Below are 24417 nucleotides of genomic sequence, written 5' to 3'. Positions count from 1 at the left end.
TTCATTTACAAACAGTCATAAAACATCTTCTTTACAGATAAAGGACTCTTTGATATTTTGATGTGTCCTGTCTTCCCAGGACAGTGACCCTTTGATCTAACAGAGGGGACAGTAAATGTCATCTTATCTAATAAATGCATACATTCCAATGTGGGGATGTGCCCCCTCCTGTGGCTCATGTGACACCTCAGGCAGTGTGACAATCTCTCTTCCCCCTATTGTCCTTACAGTACATTGATAACAAAAGGAAGCCTATGTAATTTTCTCACAAAGACGAGAGGGAACACAGGCTCTCTTGAATGTCATCCAGGAGTAAATAGGCTTCTATTCTCCTCCTCGTTGCAGATTTCATGCCTCTTGATGGATGTTTGATGGGTTGGTCAATGGAGGAAAGGCCAAAGATATTCCTTGAATATACCTTCACATCAGATGAACATCCTATTTCTGTGCACTTATCTTGTACTGCCTTCCCTTAACATTAGCAAAATGCTTTTAAAGGCAGAATAATGGGTAGTCTACAACCACTCTCCTCTTACCGGCCTCCTACTCTCTGATCTCACCCTCATATCTTCTGCCCACATCTTGAGCCCACCCCAGCCACCATGTATTTCACTCTTTCTCTATGCTGTAGGTCCCCATAAGTCCCTGTTCCTCTAACAATGTACAACAAGACTGTCAAAATCAAATTTGTAGACTGGTGACATACTCACTTCCAGGCAGGAGTGCGTCTTAGAGGTGGGTGGGAATCTATTAATCAACGGAAGCATGAAGGAAACTCTATCCGGACAGTCAGTTCATGAGCAAATGAGGACAATGATGTTGGGAATCAACAGTTTATAAAGAGGATCCCAAACATTTTTTGGAGGTCAAACAGAGTACATCAGCACTCAACTGGTTATATTTTAGCCCAGACTAAAATTGTGATCCCCCTCCAAAACTGAGCTTTTCCAACAGTCTCAAGAATGTAGAGTCCTAAAACACCAGCACTTGTGAAGGTAAGGATCTGTTTGTCAGTAAGGTGTGTCTGATAAATTACAGACTTGGTGTTGTTCCCAGAACATCATAATTGTTATTTTTAGGGCCATCATTTCAGTTTATGCAAAAGACTGGAGAGGAGAGGAGGTTCATTTTCATTTGGAACATATTGTTGGACTGTTCACTTATTATTTTTCTATTTCTTTTTCACTTTTCAGCCACTGTTAGGTTAAGTTCAAGTAATTAAAATACCTGGTTAGGTTTAGGAAAAACATGGTTTGGGCTAAATTACACCCTTTCACAATTTTAAACATGTTCTTTTTACTCCTCATGTGGATATTTTCCCTTTTTGCCCATAGTTGCTAAGCTGTGACATTGTAAAATCATGTCTTGTCAGCTTCAATAATGACCCAAAAGCAACAATAATTATGATGCTCTAGAAAACACCAGCATGGTGAAATCAGATTGTGTGTGCAAATAAAGTTATCTTCCCTTATTTTAACAAATAAATAGTGGTTCCCTGCAACTCAACATATCTTGACTCTGCTGCAGTTTCCATTTAAGATATTGTTGACTTGCAAACTATTGTAACTCAAATACAGTAATGGTGATGGAAAAGCAAATAAGCGCTGCTCGGTTTGACTCGACGCAGCCAAAATTGCTGGTGGAAAAACGGCAAAAGTGGGTGGTACCAACGTCCTTTTAGGCACGTGTTGCATTCGGTCCAATAAAATACATTTGGTAAGTTTAAAACAGCCGCATGGTCGGTCGACAAAAGTCTTTAGTGCATACGCTCTATGGGCCACAACGTGGAAGTTCCCAGAATTTCCATGCCAGGGAGCTTTTCTGGATTTCAAATGCCACTCGGCAGCCTTTCTAGGCATGAATGGGGCTCCACTTGGAACACTGTGTCATACAACTGCTATCTCCTTTCTATTCAAAAGTCTTTAGTGAACTGTCTCTTCTTATATGTCTCCAGGCTAATCAAAAATTAGCAAAGAAGTGGAGCATGGGTGGAGCTGAAGCGTCGTTGTTAATAAAACAAGCCCACGTACCAGGAAGCTACCAAGCTTGCCAAGACTAACCAGCTTTCCGTGATCACACTCCAAAAGATGCACATTTCAATTGCTTACTTGCGGATTGGGCCGAGGTTTGACTTGCCCCAAATAGTCAAAATATCTTACTGTTGCCATCAAACCCTAGATGCTTAACATGCAAACTGAATATTTTCAGCTAAGTTTAAACTATAGTCTTGTGTATAGTCATGTGTTAGCTACACAGAAAGTATGTTCCTAAATATCCTTTTGTTTAACAGAATTTGTGTGTGGTTTAAACTTAACATTCAACAATCAGGTATTTATAACATCATATTGTTAGACTTGTAACAGTAACACAGAGAACGTGTGTGTGTGTGTGTGTGTGTGTGCGCGTGAGCCAACATACCCCAACATTATTGGCACATTTTAACGGACAACCTCTATTTTGACGAAACTGACTGAACAAATTTCTACTTATTTAAGATACAGGATTGATAACTTTACAACAATTATAAAGTTACTTGGCATGACAATAATCTTTTTTTTTTGCTCTTGCTTGCTCACTGCTCCATGTGCTTCAGTCCAACATGAATTAAATAATGTGAACTACTACAGGGTTGGCTCATTTTACCCACTGGTTTCGACTAACCCCGTCCCCTATGTTGAACTTACTTATTAGAACAGGCCGCTGCAGCTGTCTGCCAGTTAACAAAGTCTTTCAATAATCCAAAACATTGGCATCTGTCTCAACGTGCTGGTCTGTTAGTCCAATTAACCACACAGAATGACATATTATTTCTCTGAAATTTGCATTAAAATTCTCCAAAAGGCACCAACACTACAAAATCGTCTGAGAGGTCAGCAGTCTGTGACTAGCTGTCGCTCAAAACAGCCATGCCCTTGATTATGCATAACTTTAATATAATTTAAACACGTGAGTTAAACAAAAGTTCACTTTACTCAGCTACAGCCTTCATGAGTGGGGAAATAAGTTGTATGGAGTAAAACAGTTTTCATACCAGGCTGTAAATATGTTTATTTCTGCTGTAAATCTGGGCATTCTTACATGGGCTCCTATGGGCTCATCATAGAACTGCAGTTTTTTGTACTTCTGCGTCGGCTTCATTTTCAGCCTCAGAGGTTACTATTTATTTTAGTGTTTTGATCAGGATAGTTCAACATACACTGATAGCTGTCACTCATGAGATGGAACCTGAGACGTTCTGGCACCAGGATGGATCCCTGCAACTGCTGCTCTCCCAGAAGTGTTAGTGTTCTATCTTGGGCTGGTTAAAGATAAGACAGCACTAACGGATAACATTAAAGCATTTTCTGAAGGAGATTAATTATTACTGTTCATCTCTCAAGAGGGAAAGGGGTTGGTGATTGAAAACATCTAACAGCAGCATGCAGCCTATTCTATGCATAAACACCAATGATAGTAGTGATTGACAGTTTGTCACCTGTGGATATCTGATTTGTTTACCCAGACTTAAAAACATTTGTGCGTGTATGCACACAATGGCCCTCATTTATCAATCTTGCGTGAAAACGGGCTCAGATCTGGGCGCAGAATTGGTCGTACGACAGGACACACGTGTGATTTATAAAACATTCGTATCTGACCAATCTCAGCGTACGAATGAGCGGGTCTTGATAAATGCGGCGGCTGAATTCGATCGTCATTAACATGTTACGCCCTTAAATATTCCTGGTTCGGAGGCCTCGCCCACTGAGGTCAAACATGGAGAGAAGAAACACTGGCAAGAAAATAAACTTTTTCGAGATGGAGCTCGGCATCCTGACATCCGAGGTGGAGCAAAACAAAGATGTGCGTTTTGGCAGTCTGAAAAATGGAATTAAAGGAGGTCATAAAAACGCTGTATGGAAGAGAATAACGGAGGCAGTCAACAGCGTTGCCAGAGGAACGGACTCCGGCTGAGGTGACGCAGACGCAGTCGCGTCAGAGCCAGAGCAGAATGGGAACTAACAACCCCCTTTTGCTTGCATTGTAAAATCTATCAAACTCTGACTGTTCACATTTCCTACACATAATTAGGCTTACACATGTTACATGGGTATACATTTTTATTGTATTTTTAAATGCTTCACAGCCAGGCACCAGCATCATGTCGGCCAGGTCTCCTCCCCAGAGCGCGTGCCCTCTGGCCCCGGTGCTGCTCCCAGACCAAACATCATCACAGCAGAGGTCCTGGACAGACAAATAGAAATATGCAGTTTATTGGCCTCAGTTGTCGGCGCACATGAGGCAACAAATAACACATTAAAAGAAATGAATGAAACTCTAATAAAGCCTTAATAAAGTCTAAAAATGACTAAATGTTGTCCATTTTCTGTCTTTATTATGCCTTTAGCCAATTCCACCAATACTTCACATTACTGATTAAATACTGCAGAGCATTTGCAAGAGTTGAAGGTATACTTTACGTTTTAAAGGTGATGAATGAGGTCCTGTCTCCTCCGTATAGCCCCCAGTGGAGGCTGTGCTGGCCACGGTTCCATGGGCATTGGCTCATCTGGCTGCGCCGGCACATCGAAGGCACTCACTCCATTCACTAATACAATGTTGTGCAAAACTTGACAGGCCAAAATGATATCGCACACTTTCTCCGAGTATACAGCAGCGTTCCCCCTGCTGGTCCGAGACAGAGCCACCTGCCCTTCAGCAACCCGAAGCAGCTCCACTGTGACCCGTGTGCGTGTGTGCGCACTACTGTGTCTGCGTTCCTGCTCTGTAGCAGGGTTATTGGGTATTCCATTAATTAGTTGTCACGTAGCCTATCATATTTTATATTACAAAAAAGTGGTAGCCTTTCAGTAAGAATGTGGGCTTTTAAAAAAATGTTTTTTGTTTTATTCGTTTTAAGAACCCGTTTTGATCTGATCTAAATATGTGACTGCTTATGCTTAATGACAGCTGAGGTTTGTTATTTTCAGACTCAGCCAGATTTTGCTGTGCTGCACCGCAAATCCACAGACTCAAATTTGCGTACATGATCTCAGACCTGACGTGAGATTTGATCGTAGCTCCCGCTCACGTTCAGATTGATAAATGCCGAAGTTTGCGTGGAAATGGTCGTACGCACGTTTTTCTGTCGTACGTTCGTTTGATAAATGAGGGCCAATGTGTTCACACATACACACACACTGCCTGGGGTGGAGAGGCTCTAAAAATAGCTTGTGTCTTGTGATATGTTTGGAGTGAACCACTTTTGTGTGAGCCTTACGCATGGTTCCAAACATGTATGGGGACATGGCCTCAGACACACACACACACACACACACACACACACACACACACTTCATGATTATATCATGTTCTCTTACCCTCAGTAAAAATAGCTCCAGAGCGGGTGTCTGATGCCCCTCAGTCTGTCTCATTTCCTTCATCATCAACCCCTGATCTGAAAAACAGGGCCATCCCCAGTGAGAATGTTTCTAGACCAGCTCCTCATGTCTGACATGGTGTGAAACACACCCAGGGGTTCTCTGTCCGTCTCTGCTGACCCAGATATCATCACACTCACTTTCTCCAGTCCAGCAAAGTCACCTTGACCAGGCACACAGGGAGCTGCTGCTATTCTGGTCTGCAAAGATCATTCTCTCAAAGCCCTCCATAGCTCTGATTACATAGGAAATGAGACAATATGGCTGTCAAAATAAAAGCTTTGCTTTTTTTCTTTTATTCTCTAGAGAAACATCAAAATGGTATGACACCTTAAGCCAACTAACTGATTAACTGACAGTTTTGTAAAGGTTTTGATAAATGCAGTAAACAGGCTGCAGGCTTAGAGTGGGATCTGAAGCAATTTAAATATAACACACGGTTGGCCAAAAATGCTACTACAATAAAAACACAAAAACAAAAAAAACACAGCATGTTACAATTTGTAATTCATTTACATGTCACTTTATTATTGGCCATATGTGAGCAGATTGTAACATGACATGAAAAATGAGACCTTCCCTGTCTCTCTCAGTTGCCTTTATAGTGTATAAGTTGTTTAAAGCAACATTATGGAACTATTTTCACCTTAAACTAACAGCTTCAAAATAATTAAGATGGTGTCACTTGTTTCTGCACTATGTAACTTCAACAAGAGAGTAGCATCACAGCGTTACGTACGTGTTTTCTTCAACATACAACCCACTGAGCAAAAACTATCCAAAAGACGTCAATTTAATGTTTTTGACTACACTGACAAAAATGACCTCCTGTGCAGAGCCTGAATTAAACATTTGTATACCTCTTTTCAAAGTTCACTATCGATGTCCAAATGACATCCTTACAGTGTGCAAAATATAAGAAAATCTTTACATTTTGTTTTTCCTTTTAATTCTAGTCTTCCTCTCAACTTCAGTTACAGACATCTCAAGAACTTGTGGTTCAAAATCAACGTTTTGTGATGGTTACATTTTACTCAATGCAGCAAAAGCTACTGGGTGGATTTGAACCCTGAACCTTAACTATAGTAACCTTCATGGAACATGCACTCTGACAGCTGATCTAGACTTTAGACTTAGACTTTCTTTATCTGTCATTCAAATTACAGCTTACAGTATAGAGCGTAACGAAATGTAGTAGCAGTTAATTCGGCATAGTACAGGATAAAAAACAGCAGCAAGTATTCACATGAAAATAAATAAATGAAAAGTGTCAATATAAATACTATACTATACTGTAAATATACTGTAACATATAAAACATATTGCACATCTATGTATCAGCTTTAATAGGGATCATGTTTTGGTCATTTACATTTACATTTAATCTAACCTATTTACCAAATTGCACAAAATGCTAATTTCTACATAATGTTGCTTTAAGTTGTTTATAATGCTGCTGGACTGTGGATTTCCCTGTGAAGGACTCAGGTCAGCTTTTCTATGACAGTCCAAAGCATGTGACTTTATGCCTTGAGTTTGTCATCTCAGTGCCCCCCCCCCCCCTCCACTAACAGAGAGCAACAGTAGCTAATGTTAGTTTAGAAATGGAGTCCAGTAACATTAGCTAATGACCAACTTCCAGCACAACGCAGAAGCTCCACAGAGGAACAGATATTTATGCAACATGTAGTCTGCAAGGAATGAGTATAGTTAAAGTGTTTTAGGTGACTGCATCACCTAAAGTGTTTTTACATATGTGGAGTGCTGCATATGTAGAAAAGGAGTATAAAGCCTAAAGGGGCTGCAGATGCTACATGCAATCTGATACATTTGGGGTACGTTGCATTGTGGGAAATGTAGGCATCAGGTTTGAAAAGAATGTGGAATAAAATGGTGATATCTCTGGTCCTGCTGTTTCAAGTTGGATCATCGGTTTTAAAACTGTTTATAATGAGTCCAACATGAGTGCAACATTAGACCAGCAACTATTCTCACAAGCTGGTGCCTACATTACCCACAATGCAGCAATGAATGACATGAACAGAGACAGTTTATCAGATCCAGCTTCCTCTGGAGCCACTAAAAGGCTTTTTATTCCTTTTTTCCCCACATATGCAGCAGCACTCCACAAGACCTGTAAACACACGCTAATGTGTGAAACTGGTGGATTTACCCTTTAATCAAATGCAAATTTGGAGTTTTACTTTAAGTTAATAATAAAAAAAGAGAATTAAATGGTCAAATGAAAACTGATTTGATGTAAATTATGAGAGGACTTGTAAAAGGGACAAAGACATGGAGACATGCATTCATATCTCTGCTATGAATTCCACATAATTGAGCAGCTTCTCTTTCACAGTGTCAAATCTATCAATTCCGATATGGGCTGTATAATTTGTGTGAACGTTGAATTCGATGCATTCACGTTGTACAGAACATTTCTTAAAGGCTGTCTGATGTCGTTCCCGCCTCGATCGACCTGAATATGATCCAGGACGGATCAGCTCCGTGTCGGGCTTTATTTTTTAATCGACACTGTTTCCGGTCCTGGCTCCGAGCGCGGTCCTGTCCACAGTCAGCTGTTAGGACGGACGTGTCGCCTGTGTTTCACACGCTCTGTGGACTTCCAGTGTGTTTCTGAGCACCCCGCTGGTTCTGGAGCCTGTGTGATACTCACTGCCAGTTTCAGTCACTTCGGTCGACATGGAGCCTCCGGACTTCGAAGCCATGAACTTCACGGTGGAGCCTCAGGTGACGGTGTACCCGCTGTGTGAGGAGTGGAGGGACAGCTCGGAGGGCTCCGTCTTCCACCTCGCTCATATCTTCCTCTTCCTCGGCTTCATGGGCGGCAGCGGGTTTTACGGTCTGCTCTACCTGTTCACCTTCCTCACGCTGGGCTTCTTCTGCGCCACACTCTGGGCATGGTCGGACTTGTGCACGACAGACGCGTTTTTGTGGAGCTTCGCGCTCTTCGGGGTGTGTTCGGGACAAGCCCTGCATGTGGCCTACAGGCTGAGGAGCGTCTCCTTCGAGAAGGAATTCCAGGAGCTTTACAACTGCCTGTTCAAGAGACTGGGGGTGTCGCTCACTCATTTTGGGAAGATAGTGTCCTGCTGTGATGCAGAGATCCACGACATCGAGGAGGACCACTGCTTCGCCATAGAGGGAAAAACCCCCATTGACAAGCTGTCGGTGCTGCTCTCTGGCAGGTGACTGCATCACCTCTAGTTGTGTTTGCTTAAAGGAGCAGTCTGTCATTTTGTGTTAGAAACGTCAATGAGCGGAGACAGATGTTCATTGGCTGATTGAATTAATAAACTGAATAAACAAACTGACCTCAAAGTAGGGCTGATCAATTATGCTAAAAATGATAATCACAATTATTATGATTGATATTGAAATCACGATTAATAAACACGATTATTCACTGATTTTAAAAAAAGGATTTATTGAGCCACCAAAACTCAACTTTAAAAGTAACTTTTAGAAAAACAACCAGATAGATTAGTAACAAGTAAAAAAGTAAATGATGATAATATTTGTATGTTTGCGTGATGGCAACACGTACCACTTGTCCAAAGTGTTGACCAGTGTCTTGAAGCCTGGGTTGCTAACTGTACTGATAGGACACATGTCCTCAGCTAGCATGAATGTCACAGCCTCCGTTATCTCTCGCTGTCACCGGGAGCTGGTGGGATATGGAGCGGCATTGTAAAGAGTGTCGTCAATGGAGGACTGTGTTGCGGCGGCGGTGGCTGTAGCTGAAGTTGATGCTCTTGCACATTTTTGGGTCTTTTGCTCCTTCAATACTTTGTCATAGACCACTTTATGGTTAAATAAATGTGTCGTGTTGCCCTGGGGTGCAGACACGACGGTGTGACAGACTTTGCAAACAATCTCCTTCTGCTCCACGTCCGACGATTTGAAGCCAAAATGTCTCCAAATGACCGAAGTTGTCCTACCTTTCTTTTCAACTAAAGGCTCAGGCTGCTTTTCTGCTATGTTGTCAATCGCTCGTTCCACAATTGATCCACACACTCACTGCTGCAGCTGGAGGCGACACAGGTGCGTTCACTGTGCATTTACAGCGCAGTAATTTGCATACACGACGCGCGGCGGCACGTTAATCGTTTTTCTTCGATTACAGTGTTTTCATGATCGTGAGAAGCCAAAATCGAAATCGCGATCAAAATTCGATTAATCGCCCAGCCCTACCTCAAAGGACAACACAGTTTATACTGTTTTACTTTGTTTATATGTGGCGGACCCTGCCACCTGTCTAGCTTCAAAGAGTGTTCTGAGTCCTTATTTTCCTCTGAGAACAGTTTGTTTATTCACTTGTGCAAAAAGTGTGTATTGTTACCTCATTAATATTGAAAATATTAAAATTCTGACTTTAAATTTCCTCTCTAAAACTAGATTGTTCCTTTAAAGACAGCTAACAACATGAATTATTGTGGTTGTCCAGGGTTAAAACCTGTGACTCAAATTGCTCATGCTCATGTTTCAAACCTTCAACATTGTTTCATTTTATTGCAAAGTCAATATTTCCATTTATAATTATTTGACAGTTGGCATTTGTTGGTTTTTCATAGGAATATAAAAAAAAATCTGAATTCTGAATTGTTTCTCCGAAACTAAGTACAGCTCCCTCAAGGCAATTATATGTGAATCAGAGAACAAAATTTAACACAGTATGAAGTTCCACTCAACTCAGCATCATTGTTATTTGAAATTCCGGCTGAGTCCCAATAGAATAGTCGAATTTGTGATATGGCATACACATACTGTACACATTTAACAGCTAGTTATAGTGAAATAAATGCTTTTGCTGTATAAAATGCCAACTAAAACCAGATTGGATGTGCTTGGTGCTTTAGTGCGCCTCCTATATCGACCATAATACCCTAATTCTCACAAATGTATTATTTGTTGCGCTAGACATGAATGAAAAAGTGTTATTTGTGCCCCGTGGATCTACCTTCAGTGTCAGAATGACATTTTATGGTTCATTCTGTCCGGACGCGGGGTGATGCGAGCACGTGTCATTGGGCGTCATTATGTTATTTGTGCATTCATGTGAGTTGAAAATGTTGAACTCTAGTGAGAATTTTGCGCTGTGTCTTGAAAGCCTACCAGCATTGACATTCACACTGACGTCATGACACTGATGTCCAGACATTCACGAACAGCAATGGAGGACAGGATAATAATCGCTAACGGTGGCCGTTCGCAGACACCGAGAGCTGTACGTTAACACATCTGCTCATACTGCACGGATATGGAGGACTAAACCTGACATAAAATATAAATAAATAAATAAATGCTGAAATAAATTAGTAAATGTAGAAATAAATAAACGCATAAATAAATAAATGCATACATAAATGAATAAATAAATAAATGCTGAAATAAATGAATAAATAAATAAAAGTATAAATAAAAGAATAAATGCTTTTCATTTATTTCTACATTTCTGTTCACCTACATTTATTTATTTCTGTATTTCTATGTCCATATGTAAATGAGGAGGTAGGAGGTCCTAACCTCAGTCAAGAGCATGATTGGTTACAGGAGTGTGCTCGATGAGGGTCTACTACTTCTGCCTTACTAGCAGCGCTGATTCCTGTACACTGTACTGGAATGTCGCGGGCTACCAGCAAGCCCGCTCAGCTAACTGTTAGCTGCAGTTGTTGACATTTGTTCATGTAGCTCTGGTTTAGTTATGAATTTGACTGGCGTTCATTTTAACTTGCGAGGGTCCCAGGTGTGCTGGTGGTGTGGTTTGAGAATCCCGTCTGGAGAGAGAGGGATCCTCAGCCATGTCCGCTAACCAGGAAAAACATTCTGCTCATCGCTCCAAGTCATGTATATGTGTATTCTAGACGAGCGCTACAGAGCACAAATCGTCCAAAAGTGCATGTTGTCGGTCTCATATCTTTGTCGTGAATGTCTGTACTCTCAAATAACTCATGGGTGGAACAGGCTGAGGCATTTGTTCATGCCGAGCGGCTCGAGAGCGGTGTGGAGACCCCTGTTAGCTCTTATGTTAGCTGTTAGCTGCTCGCTGTAGCGCAGCGTCCAGGTTACCTTGTGACACCGGTTACCATCGGGTATTTTTCATTCCGCACTGCGTTCAAATGGTTACTTAAAGTCATCATTCCGAGCTGCATACATTGTTATCAGTCAGTGTGAAAACTGTACACTGTCATACAGCCTGCTGGTCAAACAGTCTGCAGAGTACATTGACATCCAGCCCGAGCTCAGCGTGAGGTCAATCAGCTGTGGCAAATCGTGAGACGTCCAGATCAACCTGTGATACAAACACCAGTAGCGACAATGGTTCAAAGGGAAAGCCCAGACATGTATCTCACTCTCGATGGTAACAGGTGTCAACAGTTAACCTGGACGCTACGCTTTCAGCGCTACAGCGAGCAGTCAACAGCTAAAAGCTAACAGCTAACTGCTAACAGCTAACACAAGAGCTAACAGCGGTGTCCACGCCGCTCTCGAGCCGCTCGTCGTGAACAAATGCTTGATACTGTTCCACCCATGAGTTGTTTGAGAGTACAGAGATTCACGACAAAGATATGAGACCGACAACATGCACAGAATTGCCACAGGCCCTGTTTTTGTGAATGAAATATCTGGGGGCGGGTCGGTAAGGTAACGCTGAGTGGCCTTGATGCCTGTCAGTCATGATGAGTCGCGTCTCGTCACCTCTCTGCTGTGTCTGCAGCTGAGCACTGTGATGCGTCTGTCTCCCGGGCCGGGGGAGTTATTATACCGTTTTATACCAAATAATAGCCGGGGCGTTTATCACTGAACAGACCAGGTGGCAATTTGGGACAGGCGTTTAATTCCTTCCTCTCAAAAATCCGGGATGAAATGTCACAAACTTCTCCAGCTTCTCTGTGAATTCTCTGGCATCCTTCTGCAAGTGAAGTTGTTGCGGCGGAGGAAACGATTCAGCCAACCAGCACTCGCTGCAAACTCCTCATCTCTGCTGTCACTCACGGTGGCGTACATTTGTTTCTCCATCGCCCTGATCATTCTGCGGGACACTCTCTCGTGGCGTGCCCGTTTGCTGATAACTCATCCCCGCATGTTTATGTCAGGCTCCTCGCTCGCCTTCTTCCTGCCTCCACCAGGCAGCCTGGCCCTGCTGCTGTCCTCCTCGGACAGACACTGAAGCTCCGTTTGATTTTTTCGCCAGTCTTTCACTCATGGGGTCGACAGAGAAACATCCAGCGGCTGCTTCTCCCGAGCTTTCCTCTGCATATTTTACGAAAGAACGTTTGAATTTCAAGTCGTACTTTTGATTTTTTTGCTGCACCGGAGCCATGGCGATCATCAGTGTGATACTGACTGACAGAAAGCAGCACAACACGTGAAAAAGGCGAAGAAGAAAAACGTGCAGTGTCAGTGGTCACGTCTTCTTCCTTGATTTAAAAAAAATAAATGAATTAGACTCGGCATTTATTTCGGAGCGGCAGGGCAGTAATTGTAATTCATGTAATTCACACAGAAAGCCGCGCTGCCGCTCCTAAAGAGACGTGACGGTAGACGTCATGATAATTACGTCGGGGTGTTTCCCAGGTGTTTCCCCTGCGGTTATTTATCAAAATTTACACCTGCACCCGGCATTTAAAGGGACCCTGCGGTTAATTGAAACCCGGCTATTATTTGGTAATATACGGTACATTTACACCCCGCTCTGTACACCGGAACGACGGCGGTCATGCGCATCTGCGATTCATTTGCAGCCTGGACGCGGAGTGCTGTGTGTCTCCTCTCTGCTCTGACTGCAGGCTACTGAGGGACTGACCGCCTGTGAGTGCTTTTGTTCGGGGAGGGACTCACGGCAGCAGCCGGTGCTCGTTGAGCACAGTAACTGCGGAGTGCTTTCAAGTCAGAGTCTCCAAACACCACAAAAGTCTCCAATAACACCAGTAAAAGTCGCTAGATTTGTCGGTAGTCGCTTTTGACAAAAAAAGTCGCCAGAAGGATGATTTGTTTGTGTGTTATAATAGTCCAACCACTTGCATTTCGACATGGGGGAAACTTTCGTGATTTCTTTTTTATTTTTTTTTATTTTCTGATTTTTGTTTTCTCTCCCATCCTGTAGCCTACTGGCGCCCCCCTGGGAGAGTGTCCGCGCCCCCCAGGGGGGCGGGCCCCACCGGTTAAGAATCACTGTGCTATATAGACCGGTGTCTTTTAAGAATTTAAAATAACAGCGTTTTCCCCTCCTGCTTGACCCTACTTCTAAAATATTTTTCAGAGATACTTCCTCCAAGCCAATTTCTTGCAATTCTCTGAGTAGATCTTGTCTTTGGCAGTCATAGTTTCTACAAGAAATCAAAGCATGTTGCACTGTCACAGGTTCCTGACATGAACACAAGTCATAGAGCTTTTATTGAAGCTCCTTGCGCTACTTATAGGCCAGATGTACTAAACACTCATGTTGGGTCCACCATCACACCAGCATCAATATGGCAGCAAGCATGAAGCAAATGCTGTACTCCCTCAACGACAATGCCACATTGTTTCAAATGTAAATATATGTCACTGATTATAATGAAATATCTATTATGAAATATCCGATAGCTTGAACTGTTTTCATGTTGTAGGCTTGTCAATCGCTGCAGCATTCTAACCAGTGATTAATATGGAGCATGAAGCCATAATTGGTGGTTTTAAATGCCTTTACTGGCTTCTGAGGCACGTAATTGCCCACCAATTAACTTTTAACTCTGATTTAATGCAAGACAGTATGTAACCACTCTAAACTCTACTACGTCATGAATCTGTTACCTATAGGGCACTGCCATCAGTCAGTTGCTGGCCTATGTAAGGCCCCTGTCACGAAAAAAAACATGCTTCGCCGCCGGTGGGCCGCCCTTCCAATCTACCACCGGGCTAAGTTTTCTGGGGGAAACCCTGTATGTGTAATCATAAGGCTACTCTGATATTTTCCAAATGATCAGTTTGGCCTCAGCTGCCTCATGCCACTCATCTCAACATATTCAATGTTTTATCCCTATCAACATTGCTTTAATCAGTACCCTGCAGGAGCCCAGTTTGATATGACTCAGATATTACAATGTGTTACCACAATCAGTGTGGAGCCTTCCTGTCCTGGGCCGTGATGAGCCATGTCAGTTTGTGATGTTTCCAGTCAGGATGCTTTTTATCGCTCCTCTGTTAAAGCTGACCGGAATCTGGCTGCAGAATTGAGCCTTCCTTAGTTTCTGTCGAGAGAGCCTTGAAGAAGCCTTTTCTGTGCTTGTTTCAACCAGGGTTGCGATGTGTGATGACCAAGACTGGTTCTCAGTGATGGTAATTTAATGGAACCTAAAATTGTTCACCTGCAGTGAACAGAACACTCAGATTCTATGTGCTATGTGGAGTCTGAGTGGAGGGCAGTGGATATGACATCCTCTCAAGATGATGTAGGAGGTGGAAGAGAAGTTATGTTATATATTATGTTATACTTGCTCATGGGAGAATGTTGGGTCTGTAAATGAATTACTTAGATAGTATGGTCTAGATTGGTTCCAGTTGAAAAGCGTCATGAGATAACTTTTTATGTGAACTGGGTCGCCCAGCTCCCCTGGAGGAGGGAGAGGTAAGAGGAAGAATGGAGGTAACCCTCTCTTTTATATCTTCAGTTTCCTTTTCCTCTTTATCAGTTTATTATTTTTACTGTTGTTTTGTCTGCTTTCTCCTTTTTTGTCTTTTTTTCTAATTCCCAGAGAGAGAGAGAGAGAGAGAGAGGTCTCTGGTGTTACCTGCCTCCTGTTAACACACTGATTGCGATGCAGCCCTCTCCTGTTCAATGTTGACCTATGTATGCTGTTGTTTTGTACTATCTCCTGAGTGCACCTGATTGTTGCGATGTCTTTGCGTGCATGTTGGTTTTGGTAGGCTATATAACTTAAGGTTATTTACATAACCCCGGTTCTCTGAGTAATATGAGTGAGATGTCTCACTATGGGGATGCACGCCCCGCTGCAGCCCTCAGAAGCATTAATCTCATTACGCCAATCCTGATTGGCTGGTGAAACGTGTCCGTCCGCCTCAGGTAGTCCCGTCTACCTCAAATACCGTATGCGGACAGGAGCACGTCATTCAAGATAAGCACCTCTTCTCACTCGCCCAAGCAAGAAGGGTTGTCTGGTGAGACATCTCACTCATATTACTCAGAGAACAGGGGTTATGTAAATAACCTTAAGTTCTCATTCATAATATTTCGCTCGATGTCTCACTATGGGATGTGGTAGCTCCCGTATTGCCAGACAAGCGTATCTCGCGTCCACCAACCTACAGGGAAAAACGCTCTGTTTCTATCAGGACAGCAAAACCGCACGTGCCACGCACGGAGCGGAGACGTCCAGCATATGGAAATGGACAAAAGTGAGAGGCGAGGACCAACCCGCTGCAGCACAGATGTCCTGAACAGAGACTCCCCTGAATAAGGCCCAGGATGCGGCCAAACCCAGAGTCGAGTGCGCTCACAGGCCCACAGGTGGCTGCAAACCCTGACTCGTATAGGCCAAAGCAATCGCCTCCACCACCCAGTGGGCGCTGGTTTGTGATAGGTTTCCCCTTATGAGGATTAGCCCAGGAGACGAACAGCTGATCGCTCCTCCTGAAACCATTCGTCCTGTCCATGTAAGTGTGCACCGCACGTACTGGACACAACGCATGCGCCCGCTGCTCTCCTGGTGAAGCAGCAAAAGCCACAAGATCAATAGGAGAACATGAGCCCACAACCTTAAGCACAAAAGCCGGGTTGGGCTTCAAAATCATCCTTACATCCCCCGGGAAGAGCTGAGCGCATGACGGATGAACCGAAAGCGCGTGGATGTCACTAACTCATTTAGCTGAAGCCAGAGCCAGTAACAACACTGTCTTGAGAGACACGTGTTTCAAGGCTGCTCCCTCCAGTGGCTCAAAGGGAGGGCCTTTAAGCCCCTCCAGAACCACAGCCAGATCCCATGGTGGTACCAGTGGTCTGAACACGGGGAGAAGCCTGCGCGCTCCCTACATGAAACGGCAAACCAGCAGGTGCTGGCTCGCGGTTTGCTTCCCAAACCCCACGTGACAGGCGGCGATTGCTGCCAAGTACACTTTAACCGTGGAGAAGGCTTTACGTTTGTCAATCAGATCCTGCAAGAATGACAATAACACTCCTACTGGACACTGAAAGGGAATGTGGCCGTTTCTGTGACACCACCCCTCAAACACTCTCCACTTACAGTCATACAGAGACCTAGTGGAGGAGGCTCGAGCACTTTGTATGGTGGAAATCACACGCTGTGAGAATCCCACAGCTGACAGGTTGAGCCACTCAGGGGCCAAGCCCACAACGCCATGCGTTCCTGGTGCGGGTGGAAGGGCGTCCCTCCCCCCTGTGATAGCAGGTCCCGCCGCAGCGGGAGCTGCCAAGGCTAAGCGCACAGGAGCCGATATATCTCCGCCAGCCAGTGCATAGTGGGCCGATGCGGAGCTATCAAAATCAGTGCGTGGCCGTGTTCCCTCGCTCTGGACAGAGTTGGGGGTATCAAGGCCAGGGGAGGGAACGCGTAAAGAAGCTTGTGCGGCGCTGCTTATTTTGACAATTTTGCCGATTCTGCGAGGCTTGAGAAGCAGCCTGCGCGAAGGTTTTGCGCTGTGCAGGCAGAGAGGGAGCTGGGGGCTTCCGAGGGAGACAGAGCTGGAGAGCTTCGTCTTCCTTCTTTTTGGCTTCACACCGCCGTTGCATCGAGGCCAACGCGGAGCCAAAAATCCCCTCCGGGACAATGGGCATGTCCAGGACATCGTCCTTCTCTCTGTCTGACAGGTTGGCAAGGTTGAGCCACCACGCTCGTCCCTGCAGAACCATAGCCCCCAGCGCTCTTCCTGTGGCCTGGACCGTGCAGCTTTGGACACGGAGACACAGGTCGGTGATGACCGGTATCTCCTCCCACGTGACTGGGTCCTGAGACTGAAAACGGTTGGACTTGGATGGCAGGCTGGGGCTCCAGGAGGACACCGATGACAGCCGCAGGTGAAGGTGCGCTGCAACGAGTGGCTCCATCGGAGGCATGCGGAGCAGACCCAGGCTCTTCATCGCTTCACAGTCCAGGGACGAGGCTCCGGGAATCGGGCTCCTGCTGCTGTAAGGGTGGTCTCGCCATGAGCGCACTACCTCATCAAGCAGCTCTGGGAAGACGGGGAGAAGTTGCTTCATCACACTCTTGGCCGAGGGCAATTTCTTCCCCTCGTAGCGGGATCTGGTGGTCTCAGCTACGACAGCAGGCCAGGGGATGGCCAGCCGGGCAGCGGCGCATTTGCACACGTCGAGCATGTCCGAGCTGGGGAGAGGAGAAGCTGATGTGCTACTCTCATCTCCATCCCGAGAGGCGACGGAGGCTGCGGGCTGTGCAGCCCGGGCCGGAGTGATGAAGATGTCATCCTCCTCTTCATCCTCTGATACGAGGAGTTCCGAGGCGGCATCTTTGTCGTCCCCATAGTCCAGTTCCAGGACGTCTTCCTCCTGTGGGAGATCCGCGGCTAGGTCGAGCTGGGAACCGCAGCTGGCGCTAGCCTCCGGTATCGCCACCGCAACGACCCCCGTCTCCTCTCCGGCTTCGACGGCGGCGCCGTCAGGAGGGAGATAAGGGTCATGTCCAGACAAGCTAGCCTGGCGGGCTAGCCGTCTGCGGGGACTCTTGATGGTGAACACCGCACAGTGTTGACACGAGCCGGGGACGTCGATAGCTAGCTGGGCGTGTTCCAGCCCCAGGCAGCTCGAGCAGACCTGGTGTGGATCCTTACTCGATATCTTATTCCCGCAACAACAGAGTCGGGCTCCAGAGTCTCCGTGCCCTCTGGTGTGAGGGGTTTTAGCCTCCATTCCTCGCGAGCTGGTGTGCAGGCAGGGAGTCGAGGCAGTTAGCTGGTGTGCTAACCGTGAAGAAGTCGAGAGATTAGCTGGTGTGCTAATTCTCGGTGCTCGAACTGCCGTGGTGGGGTGTCGAGGACAGTGCTGACCAAGCCGTGGAGGGGATGGAAAGCACTGGGTTCGATCTGGTGTGACCGACGAAGCAGAAAAAATATCCAAAGCTAATAGCGCCCGGTGACAGAAGCTGAATAAGATCTGTCTGTGGACAGTTTAGCTGGCTAGCCCTGGACATGAGATATTCTCCGAGTGAGAAGAGGTGTTTGAATGACGTGCTCCCGTCCGCATACGGTATTTGAGGTAGACGGGACTACCTGAGGCAGACGGACACGTTTCACCAGCCAATCAGGATTGGCGTAATGAGATTAATGCTTCTGAGGGCTGCAGCGGGGGCGTGCATCCCCATAGTGAGACATCGAGCGAAATATTATGAAAGAGAACAGGCTTCCTCCAACCAGCTGTTATGACAAAAGAATGGCAGATGAAAAAAATCCTGAATGCAAAGTGTGTTTTTAGGCCAACTTTGTAAAAGACTCCCTGCTGATTGAAAAAGAAGGAGTTTACATTGTGGGTAGAGAGAAAAAAGAAAGCAGAGAAAGACAGAAAAGGGAGACAAGTGTGTGCATTAAGGAGGACAGTTAGAGCAACACTGTGTAATGTAGGCAAACTCTCAAAGCGGAAAAAAAGGTAATTTTTTGAGATTCTAGATCGCCATTAATAGTGTTGACCTGCTCTATATGTAATAGTAAATATCATTTATTTCATCTGTTTTCCTGCAGAATCCGTGTGACTGTTAATGGAGAGTTTCTGCACTATATCTACCCCTTCCAGTTTCTGGATTCACCTGAATGGGACTCTCTCAGACCTTCAGAGGAGGGTGTATTCCAGGTTCATTTGAGCTCATGTGCATGTACAAGAAAACACATTTTTCACATCAGTAACTCTGTTCACCAAAGCCTGTGTCAGCAGGGTCAAGCTGTTATCCTAAAACCCTAGTTTTAGGTTCATAAATCTTCATGAGCCCAACAAGGGTGTTTATGTAACGTCAAGTGCAGTTAAAGGATGATACTCACTCACTGTGTATCCATAGCCTGATCTAACTTATTTCTTAGTGCCATAAACCTTTTATAGATCTTTTTCACAGCAGTAATGGTGACATAATGGTATGAAAAGTGTAGTTGTAATCAATGACATTATTGACGACTGAATTAGGTGAGCCACTTCCAGGGTCCTGGTGCTGTGAAAGGTGGGGCATTGAGCCACTGTTATTATTATCATTATTATTATTAATGCTTAACCTGTGCTCTACCTGCTGTGGCACGTATTAAGGCCTGTTGTGAAAAAGATGTGTTGTTGACAAAAACAATAGAAATACATCAGTGTACACACACCAAAAATCTACAGTGGAAATACTGAAAACTTACACAAAAAAAAGACATTTTTATATCTGTAATTGTACGTTGTTTACCAACAAAACAGTCAAATTAGGTTATTATGTACAAAAAAATCCCACTGATGGCTCATGAGTATTAGTATTAGAACATAGTATTTAGTCAGTTTGATTAAACCTTAAAAGGGAATATTCATCCTAAGTTTGATCTTGGGTTGAATCTGTTCCTAGGCAAAACTACAAGATTAGACCCAGGTTGTAATGAAATGAAATCATCCTTTAACTAACATGTATGAATGTCAGCTTGTGTCCTGTCAGTACCACCTCTTTGTGATCATTTATTCTTTCTCTTTCTTTCCTCACAGGTGACCCTGCGTGCTGATAACCCCTGCCGTTACGTGGCGTGGAGGAGGAAGAAACTCTATCTGCTTTTTGCCAAGCATCGTTACATAGCCAAGATCTTTGCCCTGGTTGTGCGCAATGACATTGCAGAGAAGCTGTACTCCCTCAACAACAAGGCTTTTGACAGCTCTGGGCACCGCTATGATCTCCGCTTACCAAGTTACTGTCACATGCCAGGGACTGAATTAGAAAAAACAGATGCCTTCCTGCAATTGCCAGTGCAGGGTGAAAGGACTGCCTGAACACACACACACTCACATACTCGCGCACACACACACACACACACACACACACACACACACACACACACACACATACACGCGCACACACACACACACACACACACACACACACACACACACACAACACTCCACTTAAACACTTGAGCGACTCACTGCACTGGGTGTTAGTTACTGTAGGTGGGCAAAGCAGAGTGTTATCTGTACCATTTAGGGTGAGGGGGTGTCAAACTGGTAAATTTAACCCCATAGTCAGATCTCAATATGCATATGAGGTAGATGGAGCTGGCAGCCTTGTCAATACATGTGTTGTGCCAGATCAGAGGATACTCTTGAGGGATTGCTTCAACACATGAAACCAGGCTCAGATGAATGATAGATGTATGTTGGCTACTTTATGGTTGCCTTGCAAATGATGTTCATCTCTAAGGTTTTTGACAGGCAGTTGAGATATCAGAAACACGTATTTTTTGACCACCGGGCACAAAATCTCCCAGGAATTGAAGGCTGACTGGAGTTTCATTCAGGTTGGCAGCCTGGCACCATGTCCATCGGCTTTGCTCTCTCCAGACTAAATGAACAAAGGAATTCTGGTTGTTACTAAATTACAGAAAACAGAAAGGGATCCATTGTCTTTGCAGCAGCAGTGCTGACAGTAATATTGCTTGAAAACACTAGGGGTGGAAAGTTTGTCTATATCTACCTTAGCCTTTTTGTCATTTGTTGAATACATACACAACAGAAATTTGTGATTTTCAGGAGAATTGGTGCCTAAATTATTTCTTGACATGTAACAGATATGGTCTATGAGCAAAGTTGGTCTTTGTTTACACAAATCCAGTTAAGTATTAGAAATAAATGAGTCGCCAATACTGCAGTGACATCTCGTTACTTATACTTTCTGTGTAATGTACTTTTGACAACTCTGTCTAGAAAATAAAGAAGAATTTCTCCAGCAGTCACACTGTGACAAATTTCAAGTTTGGAACAAAACTGCAAGTAAAAAACACAAGCTTTAAGTTCATGAGAAGTGCCACTGTCTGAGAACATAGCCTATACTTTACATTGATTCCCTAGGACTCATGTTGAATTTATTATTGATTTATCAATATTATTGTGAATGTAATTTCGGCCTGTTATGGAGTTGGTATTTTGTTAGTCATAGCCAGGCCATATATGGAATAATCTTGAATACATACCGTAGTATATGACACAGTATGTCAGTTGAAATGTGTTGGATGGTCATGTTTTTTTCTCTATTTGTCTGTTATCTATACATCATAATAAATGTTTAATATGTAAAATATGACAATATTGAGATTGACGTCCATATATGGTACCTAATCAGCAACTGGGGGCCACTGTCTAATGTCTTTAATCCAACCAGTGATCCAGCAGTAATGGCGGCAACGCAAGATGGTGGAACCACCCAATAAAATCTGAAACATGCTGAAGTGCAGAGTCAGTAAGTTGTTTTTATGTCATTCATGTGAGCCAACAGGAAGTTGGACAGCTCTGGCAGAGGGATTCTTTAATATGGATGCTCTGTTCATACTTTATCCAAATGAAAGGGACGCCATCTTGGAAAGTGGAACCTACTTCTCCACATACATTCACGGTGCACAGTCATTGTGACCTAATGTTAAAATTAAGGTGCATTTTTCCAAAATGTTGAACTTCTCCATTAAGCTGGTAGTTTGGCGAATATTTTGGTGACTCATTGTTGTGGTTGTACCCATCTAAAAAATATTCCAAGTGAAATATGGACTAGCTGCTCTTGACTGTGTATTCACCGGCAACCTTTTGTAGCTGTCCAATCCTGCCCAAACACTGGCTTCTGCCTGGGGTTGTACACATTATAGTGAATTAGACACCAACTGTAATGATGTTAATGAGCTTTATTTATATAGCATCACCGACCCTTTGTTTTGTAGATGACCACTCTACCTCCTGAGGCTCAGCCACTGGGATTTTCTTGAATTATCACTTACTATCCAGTCCTGGACACTTACATTCTGTCTGAGCACTTTCTAGGCAATTAACCAGGAGAAAAACAATTAGGAAAACTTGTGTTAAAAGTGCCTCTCTGTGGTTCTAATCACATACTGAAATAGAACAGAAGAAACCCCAGCTGTAGATCTTCAGTCAACTTAACATGCATTTAAAGTTAGCACAGTGCAGAACTTTGACTGAGGAAGTCATTCTTCTCTGTGTCTTCTGACCAGACTGTTGATTACGTCCACATAAAGGTTTGAATATAACTGAGAAGAGCTGGTTACAGTCTGTGTGATTATAGACTTATGACACTTCAGATTGTGCTGAAAAAGTGAAACTGAACCTAAAGACAAACAGCTGTGCTGAGCAACTTTGTTTACAACCATTTACTCATGCTTTCACTGAAAGGGATTTATTTGTATGTATACATACGTTATGAATGTATAAAGTGAAAAAAACAGGTGGCTGCAGATGTCTTAACTGTGATGAGTAATGTTGACAGAATAGATCGGTGCCTATTGTGAATGTAATAGTGTGCAAATGTAAATGTGGATGTAAACAGAGTTATTGTGTCGATATTATACTGTAAAAATAAATTATACTTACTAAATGATTACTGTGTAGATTTTGTGATGGTTGCATTTAATATTCAGTGAATTGGCCACAGTAGTTTAATACAGTAAACTTTTTGAAAATCGATTTAGTAGACCTATTGACAAACTACACATGACTATATGATGACATACAATATATCATTACATAAAAGACTAAAAGATAAAAAGAAAAATAATCTAGTGTAATCTAGTAATTCCTCATATTGTGCTCTGCCACTTTGTGGTTTGCAGCAATGATCTTTCCAAAAGGGAATTGTGCTAACACAATTCTTGGTCGATTCTTAGTATGTAGTATTCGTATCCCTAATTGCATCCTCACACCAGACTGTTGTTGAACAAGTTGTGTGTTCTGATAATTTAACCATCAAAATAAACGCAGCAGCCGATTTTCCACGACATAGCCAAGTACTTTAAACCTAATGTGTTTTTCATTTCCACCTTCCACTTTTTTTCCATTAAGCAAAGAGGAGTGGCTGCCGCTGCAATAATTGTTTTCCAAAAAGCAAATTACATGGCAACTGCTGGAAATGTCACTGATTTTTCTGTTTACTGTGTTATGTCATAACATATCTTTTACCTTAGTTTCAGACATCTAAAATCCAGTTAAAAACAGTCAAATGTATGCGTGAAATGCATTTCCATAGTCATAGTGTATAGATATATATGCTGTATCATGATTGTAGCTCGTTTTACAGCTGGTGTTTCCTCTGACTGAACTTATAATCGCCACAAAGGTGTCAAAGAAATAATGCACACTACACTTGCAGGTAGTGGACAGGTAATTACAGTAACTACAGTCACAGTTAAAATATGAGTCCACACACATTTGTAGCATTACCTGCTAACAACCTGTCTTAAAGATGCAAATACTACAACCAAACTATAATGTTCACTTAATTCTCATCTTTACCGTCCAACTTCTTTTTCTGCAAGAACAAACACTGTAATTACCCAGTACACAGTTACAGTTAACCACGGTAAATAAACTTGTCATTGTGTTTATTTTTCTAAGCAAATAAATGTGAAATATGTCATTTCTGCCACAAGGAGACTATGAAAGCTGCTCAGTGCCACATGAAGCCAAAAAAGATTGACTTCCCGTGTATAAAATCACCCTGATCTTCTGTGTTGTGCAGTCCATAGATCAATGCACTTGAGATGATTTAATTGTGCACCTCTTCTATACTTTCCCAATTTTATCACTGAATGGCTTAAATGATGACAGTGAAATGTCAAAACCCCCAAGACATTACATCTGAAGAGCTGAAGAGTATGAAGAGTTGACCTAAATTTAAGCACACCCCAGATAGCAAACAGTCATTGAAACTATGTTAAATCAACATTCGGTTGTCAACCTTAAGTCACTGAATCAACATCGAACTCTGATGTTGATTGCTCCCATTGTTTG

At 43.5% G+C, this 24417-nt stretch overlaps 1 protein-coding gene across 1 annotated transcript; it reads left to right on the top strand.

Moving 5' to 3' along the window:
* Positions 1-6980: 6980 nt before the first annotated feature.
* Positions 6981-23008, top strand: popdc3 (popeye domain cAMP effector 3). Its single transcript, XM_030394383.1, has 3 exons — positions 6981-8629; positions 19149-19257; positions 20125-23008. Exons 1-3 carry the CDS (start codon positions 8124-8126, stop codon positions 20401-20403), a joined length of 894 nt encoding a protein of 297 aa, XP_030250243.1. The 5' UTR covers positions 6981-8123; the 3' UTR covers positions 20404-23008.
* The last annotated feature ends 1409 nt before the right edge of the window (positions 23009-24417 follow it).

Source organism: Sparus aurata, chromosome 17 (assembly GCF_900880675.1).
Source record: "Sparus aurata chromosome 17, fSpaAur1.1, whole genome shotgun sequence".
NCBI lineage: Eukaryota > Metazoa > Chordata > Actinopteri > Spariformes > Sparidae > Sparus > Sparus aurata.
Note: the sequence above shows the minus strand (reverse complement) of the source record. Positions and strands in the feature narration are given on the sequence as shown.

Bases quoted from the DNA above. Each gene is read 5' to 3' on its own strand.
- popdc3 (XM_030394383.1), top strand. From the start codon at position 8,124: ATGGAGCCTCCGGACTTCGAAGCCATGAACTTCACGGTGGAGCCTCAG. The intron at 8,630-19,148 runs GTGACTGCATCA...GTTTTCCTGCAG, and splicing joins TCGGTGCTGCTCTCTGGCAG to AATCCGTGTGACTGTTAATG. The intron at 19,258-20,124 runs GTTCATTTGAGC...CTTTCCTCACAG, and splicing joins CAGAGGAGGGTGTATTCCAG to GTGACCCTGCGTGCTGATAA.